Genomic DNA, 18,362 nt, shown 5'->3' on the forward strand with positions numbered 1-18,362 from the left:
GAGTGTGGCCTTGCTGATTTCCACACCATCAGATGCACTTACCTGGGGCTTGTGAGAGTCAACATGCTGAATGTTCACAGAAACACAGGCAAAACGTATGTAATGGGCCCCAGAGATTTGTTTCAAAAACCACTAAATGCTCAGCCCCAAAGCTCTATATTTAGAGTTGTTGGTGGCCCCTAACTCTTTTCTGTTTTGATTTGGGTACATGCTTCAGGAAAAGTTGAAAAATCCTACTAAAAAAAAAAAATCACCTCTCCACCACTAGAGGGCAGCAACAGGTCTTCTCCGGACCACAGCTCTGCAGATCGTGCACGTGCCTCAGTACACGAAGACATGCGGTAACAACATCGAAAACGGGGCTATGTCATTCCTGTCACTGTTAATAGATCAGCCTGGCCTAATTACAGCCCCACCTTTAACTTTCCGTGGATGTTCTCCCTATTTTCAATTTTTTCCTATTTCTCTATATTTAACTTTAAACATGAGAGAGTTACTCGTATATTTTTAATCTGTCACGTAGGTTTAGAGAAGTAACAACCAACACACAGATAAGGGCCAAGGTGGGGAGTCCTTCAGTAGTAAGATTTGCTTATCCGAGGAGGTGGGGTAGGCATCGATTGCATGGTCCGGATTCAGTTGCATTTCCATCTGGGTGCGATCTGCCAAATGGTGACCACTGCCCTACCTCATCACCTACGTGACCAGGAATGTAAACAGATCTGCTGTCGGAGGCCATAATGCCCTCTACAGTTTTGGAACAAATGAAGCATAGCATATGCTAGCGCCAATAACAGATCCATTCCGGGCATAAACATTATACATCGACACAGATGCCATATTACAATACTGTTTGTTTATTTCTTCTTGTTCCAAGTAGTAGCATGATTTTATTAATTTGTGAGGAATATGTTCACTCCTATAGACCCTATTGTGCCCACAGGAATAATATAGGCCTCACTAAGCAATAATCTGAAGGAAAATGTACTTAATACTCTGGTACCTCATTTTTATGACTCATTACACGAAATGAATTTATAAATCACTGCTTACAGGCTGGAATGTAATGGCGATGTTGCTTTGCCAAGTCACAAACATACTAGCTTGTCAGGTGACTGTAGAGGAGAATAAAATGCTGAAATTGAGACACTAGTAATTTACCCACAATGCAACTGCAGCACATCCAGGAAAAATGTGGCGAAAAGCCCACCGCGGCGAAATCTGTGACTCTCTCTGGGGTATCTGGCTTGTTGTTGATATCTTGGCAAAGCGGAGAACCAGGGAGATCCCCTGAAGCTGACAGACACACTTAACCTTCACCGATACACCCAGTGGCCTTGGATAAACAGTCTACACGTCCCCTTGATTCACCCTTGAGGAAGGACAGGATGAAATAGCTCTCAGAGAAGCACTCAGACCAAGGTTGGTTGGGAAGCTGACTGTACATCCAGGAACAGAGAGCGTCAGTGCATTCATAATTAATGATGGCAGCTGAGCCCCGCTGTGTCGAGCGTTATGATTGAATAACGTCTAGGTGACGTTTGCCTGGCCACTGTGGAGGTGAAACACATCATTAGGACGTCTTATTGTATCCCCTACAGATGACGCGAGTCCCGTCCAAGAGGACTGAGAGCTTACACACCACTCCCACCCCCTTGTAGATTACTGTTGATAGAGGGGCTGCAAAGAGACTCAGGGTAGTTCTCCATTAAACTCTCTAAGTTTCATAACTATAGTCTTCATTAGGAAATATTACCCATATATTCATTAAAAACCCCTTAGGTGTCAATCAACAGTAGCGAAATCCCTTAATACTGTAAATAACGAAACATGGGTTCCATAGTTTGGTTGCTGTTCATCAGAATGCAATAAATGTCGTAATCCCAGCATATTCACCATAGAGTAACTAGTGTCTGAAGCTCACATGTTAGTGCTCTGTTAAAATGTGAAACCCAGTCAGCCGGGACTAATACTGTTAGCTGAGGGAAGTGCACTAACCTGCCTATAGTCGTTTTGTTGTGTCAGTTGCTCCATGCAAAAACATTAAGCAAGCACGCTTTAGTTAATCAAGTGGAATAAGGTTCTCCAAGTTTGGAAGTGGAATAAGGTTCTGCGAGTTTGGAAGTGGAATAAGGTTCTGCGAGTTTGGAAGTGGAATAAGGTTCTGCGAGTTTGTTTGGATACACTGATTTGAAGGAGCAGTAATTAAAACCACAGGGGATTGATGTTTCATTGTGCTTTTATAAATATAGCAGAATGTTACTAACACTAAAATGTCGCACACTCAGTGTGACGTTCCAAAGCTGATAGTGTTTCATTGTTTTCTCGTTAATATGATCATCACACTGGTCATCATCCGAACCCAAGATACAGACAAGCACAATGATCTCTAGTGTAAAGATCTCTTGCCAATGAAGAAAACAATTACGGAACTGGATAAGCTAGAACACATGATTATGATATAAAAGGATCAAACATCATTAATTTCATTTGTGATTTGTCAAAGTATTAGAGTACTACTGTCAATGCATGAAGTATCACAGCCAGACTTGGTGTAATCAGCTGTCTTTATAATTAGATTCATAATTCTAATTATATTGTTCATAATTAGATTTGGTGTAGAAAATAACTCATGTTCTCAGCTCCTTGGCTTTATTAACTTTGTTCGGATTCAGTGTTTACAAATGTACTGCTGTGAAAATGATTGCAGTGGGACAGGAAGGAGGGATGTGAAGAGTTGCTGTTTATTCTACTGCATTGACTAATATTGCCACCCAGTGGTGGGGAGGATCCTTGCAAAGACAAGAAGTCCCAGACACGTTTATCCAAAGCAACCGATGGTAAAGGGCAGGGCCATAATTTAATTGGGTTTACTGGTATTAGAATCCAAGAACTTCACATTAGCAGTGTAGCAGCCTACTTATTGAGCTACTGAAGCAAAAATACTCAGCTGAACCAACAAATAATAGAGAAAGCAGTATCAGAAGATTCCAAGGGCAATTAGAGGTTAATCCTTCAAGAGCCCAAAAGTGCAATTACTCAGTGAACCATGGGACTGGAATCAGTGACCTTCTGATTACAGGAACAGCACCTGAACCAAGTGACCCGCACACCACTTGATACCACATTCCCAAACCCTGACCGCTGTGTTCCATAAAGCAACAGGGATGCATGCGCACCCAAAAACAATCCCAGCAATGATGTCTGTTCAGCAGCAATGCATGCTGGGCCGCAAGGCACGCTACATGAGGGCTCAGCTGGAAAGACTGAGACACTCAGTGCTATTTAGGTTCTTTACAAATCAGGGAAAGTTAACCAGTCAGCTGCAATTTAGATGGCTGTAATTCCACACCAAAACCTGGCATCATAAAATCAGTGACACAGCCATGTATCACTGCAGGGGAATCCCCTACCAGACAGCTAGGCTGAACCCTGGGAACACTGGTGCTTCTAGGTTTTCAGTGGTTTGTTCCAAAACACATTACAGGGCTACTGAGAGTCAGCATAAGGATTCCTACTCAACACATATTACCTGATATCAAGGCATCCAAATGTTCTTTTAAGCCACACAGGATGTCAGTGCACTCAGCCCCTACAGGATGTGTATAAACTGTTTCGCATCCCAGTACTTGGGGTCCACATTTTTGCTCCCTCCCAGCTTCCAATGCACCTGTTCCAAGTATTTGGCGGTCTAGATTGTTTGGTTCAGGTGTGTTGGGAGCTGGGAGGAAGCAAAAATGTGAGCTGTGTGGGGGATCCTGATTTCTGGTGTAACACTGGTGTAAATTGACAACCGTCTGGTTGAAAGACTCATAAATATAAATTTCCAGCAATGGCGACGCAGACGGCTTCTGCGATGGAGGAGATGATGATAAAGAGGTTCCTCGAGATGCAAGTGCAGTGATGCTGGTTCACCGTCCGACTGCTGACGCTATCGCGTTTGGCTCCCACCTGTGAAAGCAGGCAGGGGTCAGAGAGCGCGGGGGAGTAGGGAACTCGGGGGCTGGCTCGACAGTCTGGTAGGCGGGGGGGGGGGGGGGGGGAAGGGGGGGGGGAGCTCATTTGGACCTCAGTGCTGAAACTAAGCTGTGCCTCCTAATGAGCGAGACCAACTGAATGCTTTCCCATGATGCACCAGGACGCTTTGTGCATCTGGAGTGCTGTGCCCAGGGGCCCTGGGTGTGCTGACAGCTCGATTCCCGTCCTAAAGTGCATGAGCGTGAGTGAGGAATATGGGGCATGCAAGCCCAAGTCTGAGCTGCTTAAGAAGAGCCGTCTGCATTCTCACGGAAAGGCTGCCTGGAAAAGTGGCCGGGGAGGAGAAAATATCGGTTCACCGTGTAAAAAAACAAAACAACAAACCCTGTGCTTTTTAAACACACCCACTTTTATGTGTATTTAGTATAAATAAGAGCTTCCAACTAGAATGCAGGCATATTTTGTATCTATATTTACCATTTTCACCCCAGTACAAAAGATTCAAGATGAATACATACATTCTACGTACATCTGGAAAAACTTTTGAGATCACTCTATATTTTGTAAATCTGTATTTTTTTAAATCCTGGTTTAATCCAGGTTCTGCTGGCAGGAGGCTACGCTGAGCAGCAGATTGCTACCAGATTCAAAGTTCCTAAGACAGCAGTACACAAGAATAGGGTGAAGCAGGAGACACTGGGAACGACCAGAAAGCAGCCAGGCAAAGGGCAGAAGAGACTTTATAATGGCAGAGATGACAGTTAACTTATCTGGCAGAGTCTCATAAATCGGAGGATGACCTCAAGTGACCTTGAAAAAGAATGGGAAACATTAAGTGCAGGAGTGGAGTGCACTGCTAGGACAGTTCGTACCGGGCTCCTAGAAGCAGGACTGAAGTCCCGTAAAGCAAGGAAGCAGCCCTTCATTAATGAGAAACAGCAAAGAACCTGGCTGAAGTGAGCAAAAAATATATGTATTATTGACAGATGCGCACCCCTAAATTGAGACATTAGTGAAACAAAAAAATCATGCTATGGACTCTTGATTTTTCCAGAGCTGTATATAATAGGAGAAATCTCTATTCTTTAATCACACCTATTTTTGATCTCGTTATCCCTGTCCTTGTTCGGTGGCTGTTTTTCACCCAGTGACCAGACTAGCATTTCTGCTTATCACCCAGTGCCTGTGCAGGCTCTGTTGCTGGGGGACGTGAGCAGACAGCGTTTTCCCCTTGTGCATATCAGGTGCCTCCACCATGGATCACATTTAGCAGCAGATTAACAGAGGGCAGCTATGCGGCGCTCCCAGCAGGCAGAGGGGCGTGCACGCTGCGTTTGGCTGGCTGCAGCTATCCCCAGTGGCCCCAGCCGTTTCACCAGCGGGGGCATTCAATGGGACCCTCACACACATTCCAGATAGTTGGGGGGGGGAACAGACCACTGATCTGTTCTGCTTCTGTGCAGCTTCGCTTCACACCCCTGGGAATCCAAACCGGTCCAGGATGGGTAGATACACAGCACATGCACAGTGGGTTTGTCCTACTTTCCCAAGGCAATGTGACGTGTCGTTCTCTGCCAGACATATTCACTGTAAAACTGCATATTATAACACTTACAGAGCTTCAGCTTAAACTTGTGCCATATAACAGAAATCCACCTCTGGCAGAATGTTCTGGGATTCTCCGGAACATGGATGGCAGCTACCCGACACCTGGAAATCTATTCACAGAAAATCCAAAACAAATATACACAAAGGATTGTATGCCCACGCCCTCATCTCAACAACTTTTACTGTTGCTACAATCATCCCCCCCCGCCCCCCCCCCCCCAACACTCGCACGGTTCATTGCTTTGAACCACCTCCCTGAAATCAATATGCCTAAGGTGAGATGTCGGCAATAATGACAGGCAGTAAATCGATACACAATTTTATCAGGGCACAGTAGGGCTACAACCTTAATGGTTTGGTCCAAATAAAAATGATTCCAAATTTGGGGCCTCTGAATAAATTTCAGCTGACACTATTAGATTTAAATCTTTGTTATTAAAAAAAGCAAAGGTCGGAGGACGTGTTTTCTGTGCTCCCTCGCCAGGTGTGCTGGGTCCTTTGCTGGGAGGTAGGTCCGCGTTATGGATTGCCAGGACATGGTTTCGCTGAGGCTGCCAGAATGAATTACAGCCCATTGGCCATGGGGATTACATCAGCCGCAGCCGAGTAAGCATGCGCGGAGGAAGACCTCGTCCCCTGGAAGATACCGCGCAGAACACAGAGCACTGTGTCTGCATGACGCCAAGCTGTCCTTTGTCACCCGCTTCACAGTCTGCAGACGTGCTGGAAGCTACCGAATACTCCCAGCGCAAGTGATGCTCGTACGCAACCCAAGGTACTACAAAAACGGCAAAGTCACCATAATACAAGATGAGAAGGGAGGGCTGATCTGGCAGGAATGCCAACACTGAAAGGGTAAGATAAGTAATGAAGCCACCATGTGAAGGATCAGCAGAGGGTTAACATGAACCCAGCACAGTGAAATTTTACACCATTTTCAGCTCATGTGTTTCGCTAGCAGTTCAAGCGACAGCCTTTGGTTTTGTGTGCTCCCGTGGTCTGCAGGTGAACTGTTTACAAGTTGATAAATTAGCCTGTGACCTAAGCATTCATATAAATGCATCCGCTTTCTAGTTTACATATAATCACCTACGTTTTCCATGAGTAGTGCATGCCACCTGAAAAGATGCTTGATATTTAGTCATCTTAGTAACATTAACAAACTCACGAAGTGTTCTAATTTTGTGAGCGGTCGTTAAACTTCTTGTTAAAATGTTAATGTCCCTAGGCTTTTACAGCAAATATATATCATGGTTTTCTGGACGCTGTTTCTGGTCAGCTGACCCACGCAATCACTTATGGGATAATTTATTTGTGTTCCCTCTCTCTCTCTCTGTTTGTCCACTTTGAATAACAGGAAATGTTTTGGCAGACAGGAAACTCCAGCCAATGCCAGCAATAGAATTAAAAACCTGAATCCTAAGGAGGCCAATGGAGGGGGAAGGAATACCTCAATTTGATGAATTGCAGCTTGGAAGAGGTTGCTGCCCATTGTAAGACACACAATGGCAAGTAAGGTCAACGGGGACCAATGCGGAGATGGGTGCCAAATGTTGCACCAATCAGAGTGCATGGATTCCAGGTCATGACCTTTCATGTTTTCCTAGCTTCCTTCCTTTCCCACTGCACAGGAATTCCATGCACATATGTATCTATGATTAAAATAGTTATAAAGTTGTACAAATATTGTATTCAATGACATTTACCACTTCCGCTACACCTGTAATTGTACAATAGATCTGTAATGGAGATGGCATGTTTCTGAAATTGAAAAATTTATAAATAAAGATTTTATGAATTTGGATAGATTCTATGCTACATTGAATTATTGATTACTACGCCATGCTTCTGAGTAAATTGGCCTATATCATTTATTTCTACCCTTGAATGTAAGCATTCTGATTTAAGTAAAATTATGGAATGATCAGAGATCTAAAATACTGGGTACGCTATCAAATACTCACCTAGGAATCACAGTGCAGCAGTGTATCTTGGTCTGATACCACAGGTAGCCTGCAGGCACAAGGCTACCTCAGCTAAAGCTTCATATTTTCATTCTACAAAACACATGCTAATAAGAAGGAAGGACTTCCATGAAGTTCGTGTGTGTAGAACAAAGTTCCCCAGTTTCAGCCCTGGGTGGCCAGAATCCAACACAGACTGCAGATTTCCTTGCTCTAACACATCAGCGAATTACTAGGTTTAGTAGGTGTATCTGAGCAAGGAAATGTGTTCTTCAAGAGCAGAATTAGGGACCCCTGCTGTAGATAATGATTTTTGGATGCTCGGTCTCCAATAGTACGTCTTACAAGGAGATTAGAGGCATTTAATCAAACATTGTGGGCCTTTGATCCTGTCATTCAACATGTTGTTGACTTTGAAGGAGAAACATGGACACGATTCCTTCTTGACTTTCTCCTGCATTATATTCAGCTACGGTCTTTTCAACTGAATGTCACACATGTACACCTTCATCCCCGTCACCTCATGTCACATTCCTTAGCGACAGCAGTCCTATATGTGTAACTCTCCAGGAATTCTTTCTGAGAAGGAATGTTAAGCAGAGATAGACAAGCTCTTCTGGGAATGCTTTCCTCTTATGGAAAATCCTGCTAAAGTAAACACTGCCATTTCCATAGTTATTCTGTTTACCAGTAAGGATCAGGCTCCCCAGCCACTGAAGAAAGGCCCACAGGGACATTTCACTGGATCCTTTCCCAGTTCTGTGAAAACCCCCCAGATTTCCCTGTTGTTTTATCACCCAGAGTCCTTCCCAAGACAAAGAGCGTAACGTCACATGACATAGTTAGTTTATATGGGGTGATACGGGAATTTTAACAGCCTAGTTATCTTTAGCCGTTTTCTGCCCTGAAGAGATAGTACAGAGAACTGCCTAGTTCTGTGACTTTGTGGTAGATAGATGTTTATTTATTTCTTGATAAAATGTTAATATAAAACTACTTAAAAGTGACATGTATCTATGTGGCATCAATCTGTTTCGTGAAGCTACCCTTTAAACTATAGCAACAAGGCCAGCTTTGACAGACGTTGAATTTCACAATAATGACCTGTTCCTTCTGATCTTCTTCCTCCAGGCCACATTGTGCATGGTGTGCACGTCGCTCTAGAAACCTTACATATTAGATTACTGACTGAATGCACTGCAGGAGATGCTCTCAGTTTCTGGCCATGCTGTTGAAGAACATTATCTAAAGGGATAACATGACGCTTCTCATAAATTACCTGCTCTCAGGAGAAGCTCCTCCCTCCCGGCTAAAAGAATCGATCTCGGGGCACCTCATGCATCACACAGAGTGGCTCAGGGAAGAACACACACAGCATCCACACACACAGCGTCCACCTGCAACATGATCCACCTGCAACATTCACCACGGACAGGAGGCTTCGGCATAGGAACACTGCCATGGAAAGTCACATCAAATTCATCATATTCATTATAAAGGGCCGGTGCCCCTACTGCCTGAGAACTTTGCCTCGTTTTGGAGCTCAGTCAGATTTTAAAAGACGGCGAACACCAATTAAGTCACCGCACAGGACATCTTCACATTTTATGACACAGAACTACGACGTGTGTAATGTCATATTTCCAAACCAGGCCAGTTAGGTAACAAAGAAGTGTAGTAAACATAACATAACACGGAGAACTGGGAAGGAAGCTCGGAAATTACAGATTGGAAGTGTTCAGGCTTTGCTTGAAGTCTACGTAGGTAAACCGAGGAACGCGACACGGTTTGCTGGTGCTTCTGACGTCATTAACTGCTGGGTGGGTCTTTGTGTACAGCCACTGCATTCCCCAATGAGAGAAGCTCACCTCCTCACTGGCACCCTTCAGGTTGACCTTGACATTAATACCGGAGGAGCACCAGATGACTGGACTGATCCTGCAAATCACGCAATGATTTAGACAAGAAACTTCGACGCTGCAGACACACGTACGCCTCTGGATTAGGTGCTTTCTCATTAGGGAACGGACATATATGAATACCCACATGGCAGCTAGAAATAACATGGATGCGGAGAAGCGAAACCACAGTAGAAACTGTTGCACATTATTGAATTCTTAAAATGTACTATTTTCTTTAATCTAATAACTGCACGAAATACATGAATCCAGCTTGATGCAGTACTGCTGAAACACTCACAGAATAACATGCAAAGCCTTGATTTCCATCAGAAATGCCTTTAATACAAGTATTAACAAAATGTACAGTAGGCAACATTACAAATTCACCATACAAAAAAAAAAAAAATTCAGCAGTACATGCAAACAGCTGAAATACTGTACTCAGCACATTCAGACACAACATTTCAACACAAGACGAAGACATAAGCTGTGCTACACATCGGATGCATTGCATAGATTAAAAAAAATATAGATTTACCTTATGCCGGAAATGACATAATGTCACATATACTAGACAGCACACTCCGTGACAGAGAACAGGTACGTTAACTGGAAACTATTCACAGAGAAGTGGCAGCAAAGGTGTCAAGTAAAGAGGTGTGGACACCGAGTGCCCCAATGGTTTTCCTAAAAGTGCACTAAAAGTGGGAAATGTGCCCGTGTCTCAGGTCCAGCCCTCAGTTGACATGGCTGACACACTTTCCCCCTCCTTGCCTCACTGTGCTCCGTTGCCACATGTGATGTGAGCAAATTCCACCTGCTGTCAACAATGGCGACCCAAAGACCTGAAGTCATCATGGAGGAGGCATGAGACCGAACCTAAGGAAGCGACGAGCTGCCAATCAGCAGCACTAATTCATTTAAATCTGCTGGTGAGAACAAACAGTAGAAGAGCATCAAACTGACATTGTAACTGCAACCTGACACATCAGCTCTAAGCACAATAAGCTAATGAGCCTAGCAGATGCTGGAAAGGCAAATGACATATGCTTCCTCAATTGAGAACCATTTCTGCAACGCAACTCGTATTATGCAACTCTACTAAACAAATGTTTCATGAGCTGATTATCGGTAATGGGTCCCGCATGTTAGTGACGAAACAGCTTTTATATGTTGCACAGATCAGCCTTAGCATTAAAGACAACAGCAGTTAGCAGCAGTCATGCTGAAAATTTCTCTTTAGGTGAAAACACATGACCATTACAACGAGGAAAGATGCTGATATTCTTAACCAGTCTGACTCTAAAGCAAAATTAAATGCAGCAAAAGAAATAAGAATAATTCATCATTTACAGCCTTTGGTAGATGGCAAAATGCAATCAGCCCCTGTAGCAGTTCAATCATTTTACCTACATCTCACAGGTGATACGTTTCATGACTTTGTACAAAAGCTGAATACGAGGGAAATAGTGGGAATGGTGGGGATGTAAACCCAGAGAAGGACGGCCTACATTTAACCACTCGAGAACGATGGGACTTTAAGGCCACGATGACAGACATTCTTATTAATGTTAACCGCAATAACAAGAAATCAAGTAAAAATGTTAGCAGGTGGTGTTTACAAGACAATGTCCACATTCAGAACAAATAAGGACAAACTACACTAACTTTATATTATTGGAAATACCATTTATACTTTTCGTATTCAAAGCCAAAATATTCCCAGCATCTAAAACAATTACAAGCCAAACTGAGTCAAAAATAAATATTATGAGAAGCTTCAGAAAATGTTTACCACCAAAGAGAACCTTCAGCATGCTTCTTGACTATATGTACAATCAGCAGAAGATCACTGCCCTATCTGAAGCTGCTATTTAAGAGTTGCCGGAAGTTACATCTTAGTTAAAAGTTCAAAAGCCCCCCTAGAAACGACTTCTCTGTATTTTAACGGTATCTAACACTCTCGTCCCAAAGAGTTTCACTTCCAGCGATGCCTTCAGAATTACCAGCAGCGCACATCATTCTTATGCTAATGGTGCCCATCTTGACAAAAAGAGAAAGACATTCTCTAAAAGCCTTTCTGGGACATTTCCTGAGTAGGACTTGCAATGTCTATCGGAGAGATATAGGTACAGTGATACACCATTGCTAATGCAAAAATAGCAAGCACTTGTCATAAATATACATATTTTCAGCTGTGAAGACAGTTTAAGGGGCCCTATATCCTTTGTACAATTAAAATATATGTGACTGCACAAAATAGCAAGTATTTACAATTATTTCATCTCTAATATTAGGGCTAGAGGGAGACAGTGTCACAAGGATAACAAAGGATTAATCCACAATATATATATTTAATAATTAAAATATTCTTGCTCTGGAATAGCAGCTAAAGTCTCAGTTATGGCTAGTATATACTGATTTTGTTGGATCTTGTAAAAATATTTACATTCATTAAACATATGACAAACCTAAATAAATATATCATCTTCTTTTACTGGAACTATGTTAAGTTCATACTATAAATGCCTTTGATTTGTTTGAGGTAAAAATATTCCAAGAAATAAAAAAAGTTATAATCAGACTCCACGCAGAAGCCCGTTTCCCTTCTAATTTGATATAACAGAGGCTAACGCTACTTTTAATACACCCTTCTAGAGAACACAGTTAAAGCTAAAATACTTCATTGCACGTTAAACACACCATTAAACTGACAACCAATAGGAAATACCAAGTTGCTACCTGTTCTGGTCCTTCATGGCTCCACACCACAGATAATTATAAGCATAATTGCTGATAAATGTATTATTGTACTATATTACTAATGACAATTCCCGACACTCTACGCATATTTGAGGACAGTCACTAAAAATCAAATTCTGTAATTCCGTTATGGTCAACTTCTCATTCAGATATTCAATCTACACATTACATTGAAGCGAAGAATTTGCATTACACTTTGCCATAAAACAGATCATGTAATGGTTGTACAGTGGACAGTTCTCTAGAGGTAAATTACTTTCACAGTGTTCTGCAGCCATTTTAAATTGACGGTGTCAGCTCACAAGGTCACAGTTTGAGAACAAAAAAAAAACATTACTTCTCTCGAGCCTACACGATAGAACAGGAGCGACACATCCTTAATTAGAAATAACCCATATGCAAATAAAAACAATGTCCAAAAAATGTAAGTGTTTAAAGTAAAATACGTAAATTCAAGTTCTTTTGCACTGCTAAATTGTGTTATTTTGGGTTAAAGTCGGTTAACCAGCAAGGCGAGTGCAAAGTAAATTGTTGTCCATTGGCCATAATCAAATGAATATGGAACTGCCTATTTCAGGAGTACGGATGGACAGACAACCAACGACAAAATAACAACGATAAGACAACGCAGACACATTTTAACGTTATATGGACCTGACTCGAAAGGACAGTCGTTAAGCGGATGGAGATAAATAATAAAAAAAACAAAAAGGTTGTCTTATATACCATGGGGACGTCTCGTCCTATATATGCTAAATAATGCCTTGCACTTGGCGGAAAGCATTCGATCGATGCAAAAGCTTGAACCATTAAACCATTCGGCAACATGCGCGGAAGCAGACCTCCTCTTTCCATCATCGGGGTTTCTGAGATATAAAGGAACATAAAATGCAGGATAAATAAAACTTTGGGGCCTCAGACGTAGCCGCTTGAACTGACAGACGAATTATTCTCCGACTCACAGCCAGTCCACGAACCGTCTAAAACACGGGATATTAAATGCAGTCGCGATCCCCTTAGTGGCATCAATACGACGGACGCTATATAAAATGAATCCAGCCGTTCTCCCATTCTCTGGGCGGAGAGATTTTAAACCTGTGCCGGCGCACTTTATAATTATTGCCATTATTGTTGTCCCAAAACTCATCGCCACCAACGGTGTACTTGATGGCAAACTGAAGGGTGCCTCCGGTCTCCAAAAACGCAGGTGTGATGATTTTGAAGGCAAACTTATCCGTCACCCCATCGCTGGACTGGGGAACATAGGACGCCTGCACGTCGAAAAATGTTAACCAGTTATTGAGGGTGTACCGCAGCAGGACGCTCTTCTCGAAAGCCAGGTTTAAAACGCGTACCACACCTGACATGCTAAACTCGTCAGTCTCCACTGATTCCAGCAACACTTTGACTTCTTGCACTTTCTCCACGAATCCCGGTAAGTGACCGGGGTTGACAAACTGGGTTTCCATGCACGCCGGCTGGTTGGTTATTTTTGGGAAGTTGTTTAAGTGCATGGTATTTCCCCGTTTGAATTTGTCGAGGATCCTCTGCGGGACCTCCGGCATGTCTGCATCGCAAAAATGCTTCACTGAAGTCAGCTCCAGACCCAGGGAATCTGCGAATCGCACCTTCTTCTGGCTGCTCGGGCTGCGACTCCGCGCGATCTCCAGCCGGGCTCTCTCTACCGGGGTCGGCAGCGACTTGCATCTTCTTCGCAACGTCGGACTTTGCGGAGGTTTCAGGAAACATTCCCTGCCTCTCGGTCTCTCGTCGACCACTTGATCTTCGGCGGTTTCACTGGCAGGCTCGCTGTCTTCTTCCCCGTCCTCTTTCCTGTGGCTTGCCGCTGCCAGGCTTCCGAATAAGCCAGCCATACAGCTGTAATTCCTAGGGATGCAACTGTTAGGAGGCAACATTACAACAACTGAATGCGCGGCTAGGTTTTCCATATAACAGTAAAAGAGCCTAGAAGGAGCGTAGTCGTGAAAGCAGCCGTCAGGTGCCCGAATTTGCACACCGGAATGGTCGTTTCTGTCGTCGTGCCTGTGACACTGCGGATTTCTGAACCAATCTTCTTAGAGTTAAAGCAAGTGCACATGACATCACGACGGAGAGGCTACTCCTCTTACGTCATATGTAGTATTCACAGGTGAAATTTTTCCGACTCGTGGACATCAATGTATGGGATTCCCTGACGGCAGGACCTCTGCAGGCGCGTGTATGCACGCGGACCGTGCATCTTCTCATAAAAGGAACTTGCGTGACTGCAGCGCATCGCAAACCCACAATGCGGCACATGGGTTCAGATACAGGAAGCAGGCGACGTGCTGGATTGCTCGTTCCTATTTTGGCCAACTGCCGAACTAAAGAGGTCATTACTTTGACAGAAAATGAGTTACTTAACATTAAAGATACTTATTTCCTGTCAAGGTATTACTCCACTTGAGTATTCCTTTTATTCAGTATATCATTATTTCCTAGAATAACAATTAATGATATATTGTCCATTTTCTATTTTTCATAAAAACGAAATATAGTGATCCAGGATTCCTTTTAAAGTTATGACCAACGGCAGGATAGACTCTTACCATTGGTTTTATCAGATTTTTTTTTATAATTTATGAAATTCGACGTGGTGCATTCGCATTTGTCATATCACAGATCATCAAAATACATATCTCAAGTAAACAAACAAGTAAGAAGCAACAATGTTGCCACAGTAACAGTAGAAGCAAAATAATTAAAAATTATATAATATGCGTCTCGGGAATAATACACAGAAAATGTAAGCAATTTAACCCACAATTCTGCATATATCTTGAATATAAATTTATTTGAATATAAATGACTGATTACTAACTGCAATTGTCTTTACTGAGACACATTATGATCAATATTCTGTGTGTTTTACCCCTAAGTATGTGTACATGCGCGCGTGTGTGTATATATATTTTTTTTATTTTGAGAATAATTTACATACAACGTCAGAAAATATAACAATGAACAATACCAGAGAGAAAATATTTTCTACATACATAATCTACATACATAACAATGCATAAAAAATACATCCACTTCCTGACAGCGTCACTTCCTTGGTGAAGTGACGCTGTCGCGGTGGGTTCCGTAGCAACGGGTCACGTGTCCAAACCTACTAAACACATCATGCCGCCGATGAAGTGTCGCTATGTACGATTTGCACATCCAAACGCCAAGGGCAATGTTTAGCGGTGAATGGGGGCTAAGGAAGCACACAGGTCTCCAAATATGTCTGCTTCATCACTATGTACGAATGTGTACATTTTTGTGCATTTTGCCTCGCCGTAGTGGCATGCCGTGAATCGGTACTATCACAATGCAATAAATACTTAACACCATTTCAGCTTTAAACGGTAACTTTCTACTCAGCGCACAATGCCAAAGGCTTCTCTCAAATCGAAAACGTTCAAGAAAAGCGCAAGTGCTTCTGCTGAAAATAACGGCCAGAAACCACTCATAGAGAAGTGCGGTTGTAGCGTGGAATACTGCCAAGGTCCCGGCAGAGAGCACGTTGCCGCCCTCCTGGACATCAGTGATGAGCGCTCGGCGCTGGAATCGGGTCCGTACGACAGCCCCGCCGAGTCAGGCTGGGACGAAGCGGTGAGTGATGAACTTAACAGGCAAAGGTGAAAGAGGGAGTTTGATATTTGCTAGGGTGGGGGCACAATTTAATAAATTCCCAATACACTTAGGTATAGCTTGGATTGATTGCTTCTGTTTCTTCTGTGTGCATCAGTAAGAGACTAATTGAAATGGTCACTGGTAATATTTATGCTGTTTATAAGGTGGGGTGGCCAGTCTTATCCAGAATGGGCAGCAGTGTATGCTGGTTTTCACTACAACTCCCTAATTAGATTACTAATTAGAGGACTGATTGACTGAAAAGTCCTCACACCCGAGTTTGAATAGCTGGCCGAAAGGTTACACCAAAAACCTGCATACACACTGACCCTTTGCAGATAAGACTGGCCACCCCTGTTTTAAGCTGACATTTTAACTTTAAATAAACATTTTGTGCTGTTTACAGGTTACAGGCTGGCATAGGTATCCGCCGCTTGCCTGCTTCTCTCATGCTCTGAAGGGAAAAAATTACACGGGTGGAGAAACAGGTTACCATTGTCTTCTGTGTGCCAAGATCAAACCAACAAAGCTCCCAGAATCTAAGGAAAACTGCCCAAGAAACCCAATTTTATCAGACGGCCATCAAACACACAATGACCCTTCATCCACAGAACGGTCTTCAATGTCTGCTGATCAGCCAAGAGGCAGAGGGGAACACAAAAGCCATGAAAACGCAGCTGGAATTGTCCGGCTGGGTAGGAAAACTCCTGAAGACAGGCAGAGACACATCCATGGTCCTGTGCTGGCAAAAAGCGGCTGTATCACCAGTATTATCGATATCTTGCCACCAGGGGTGACAGCTGGAAATCGGACGATTCCCCCCATCCTGAAGAAAACACAGAATGCCATTGGTGGTGTCACGAGAGAGGACAGGTCTCACTGCACAAACGTAGCGAAGAAGGCGGCCACTGGTAAGCGAAGAGGGAATATGGTTCCCAGTGCTCCCATAGAAAATGCAGCTGCGGGCATCAGCCACGGTTGTCTTGCAAGGGACTTACCAGCCACCTTCAGCAACCGTATACCCAAGAAGGGGGATGCACCATTCAGCCCCTATGTGGCTGCACTGCCACCCATTTCCTGTCCTTCTGAGAAACAACAGAAAAACAGAACTACCTCAGCAGTGCAGTAGACGGGAGTTCAGGGATCGAGAAGATTTACAGCGTGTTCCTGTGAAAGCGGCGAGTGAAACAGCCAAATACTGCTGTGGTCCAGAGCCAAATCCATCTCCGTGACAACTCAGCATCTCCAGAACCCTTCTTACCCCTTTGTAATTAAGTAATGTACTACTGTTTTCTTATTAAAATGCCTTTTCGTTGTTATTCAAATTAAATGATATATTCACTTACCGAGTGGTTTCAGTTAATTTGGATATGACATAAAATTCAGGCACCTTTGATGAAGAGACCAGGTGTCTGGGAGTTTCGATTCAGTTTGACACAGCCTCTGTTCTTGTGTGTTTTTAAGGTGGCACGAGGCTGCTGCAGGTATGTAAACAGTTTTATTGGGAAGGTTTTATAATGCAAAGCAAGGTGAGATGAAAATAACTTGAAATTGATCCACTTGATTAATTACAAGTCAATTCTTGTGGATGAAAAGGTACACATACTTTCCTCAATATGTACAACCACGATTAAGTGGGGAGAAAAGATTATTAAAAACATCTATATAAAAATAGGTGTGCAATGCAGACACCCATACTGAGAGATTGCATAATTTCATGGCTGTGCTTACTACTACACAGATGAGCTTTTTCGTTGCTAAGCAACTGTAGGCCTTTTTACAAAATCTGATAGCTGACAGGTTAGACGTTCTGATGCGTTACATAAATGCCCTCAGTATTAACATTTCACTACAGTAATGTTTACAACCAATATACTGTACTTGACTGAAAAGTTATGGGAAATTTGCATTAATCTAGATTTAAACAATGCGAGTAAGTTTATGGTGTAGAACCATTAGATTTGCATTTGTTTGTTTTTTTAACACAAACATGCCTCACACATCTTTGATATGACCAGTCTCAGGCTACTTAATACCAGGGGTCCTTTAGTGCTGTGTAGGTATCAGGTGTCTCCAGTCACTGTATGTCTGTATCCTCAAAGGTTAGGCTTTCACAATCTTAAAGCATGAAGTCCAGAAAAGTAGTTCAATGTATATACAACCTCAAAGTGACCAGTTCACTTAACTGTCATCTTCAACATTTTACCCTGAACACATTAAAAAGGTCAAATTTTACTAGTTATATGTTATATGCAATTTTTAAATATACCTTCAGACCTTTCTCACAATCAAAGTCAAATGCATGCATTTATCTTATATATAACCAGAAATCATAGATGCTATATGAAATACAAAACTAAGTGAAATTCATATTAAAAGGAGGAAAACAAACAACATTCTCTATTAGAAATTAATTTATTTTGCATCTACTGCATAGCTTTCACAACTGAACATACAGTGCTGCTCATGTACAAGAAAGGTACCGCTG

General features: G+C 42.7%; 2 protein-coding genes and 1 long non-coding RNA gene across 3 annotated transcripts; 2 read left to right on the top strand and 1 right to left on the bottom strand.

Annotated features, from left to right (window-relative positions):
- The first annotated feature begins 5,867 nt into the window (after nt 1-5,867).
- On the top strand, nt 5,868-7,388 carry LOC125727990 (uncharacterized). Its single transcript, XR_007388891.1, has 2 exons — nt 5,868-6,441; nt 6,944-7,388. It is a non-coding gene; the product is annotated as an uncharacterized LOC125727990 (long non-coding RNA).
- A 2,383-nt stretch (nt 7,389-9,771) lies between these two features.
- On the bottom strand, nt 9,772-14,472 carry LOC125727992 (protein phosphatase 1 regulatory subunit 3E). Its single transcript, XM_049005015.1, has one exon. The coding sequence runs from the start codon at nt 14,161-14,163 to the stop codon at nt 13,255-13,257; it is 909 nt and encodes a 302-aa protein (XP_048860972.1). The 5' UTR covers nt 14,164-14,472; the 3' UTR covers nt 9,772-13,254.
- Nucleotides 13,533-17,216, top strand: si:ch73-103b9.2 (uncharacterized protein LOC100150067 homolog). Its single transcript, XM_049005014.1, has 3 exons — nt 13,533-13,649; nt 15,623-15,853; nt 16,281-17,216. The coding sequence occupies exons 2-3, from the start codon at nt 15,629-15,631 to the stop codon at nt 17,001-17,003; spliced, it is 948 nt and encodes a 315-aa protein (XP_048860971.1). The 5' UTR covers nt 13,533-13,649; nt 15,623-15,628; the 3' UTR covers nt 17,004-17,216.
- Nucleotides 17,217-18,362: the final 1,146 nt, after the last annotated feature.

This window comes from Brienomyrus brachyistius, unplaced genomic scaffold (assembly GCF_023856365.1).
Source record: "Brienomyrus brachyistius isolate T26 unplaced genomic scaffold, BBRACH_0.4 scaffold142, whole genome shotgun sequence".
NCBI lineage: Eukaryota > Metazoa > Chordata > Actinopteri > Osteoglossiformes > Mormyridae > Brienomyrus > Brienomyrus brachyistius.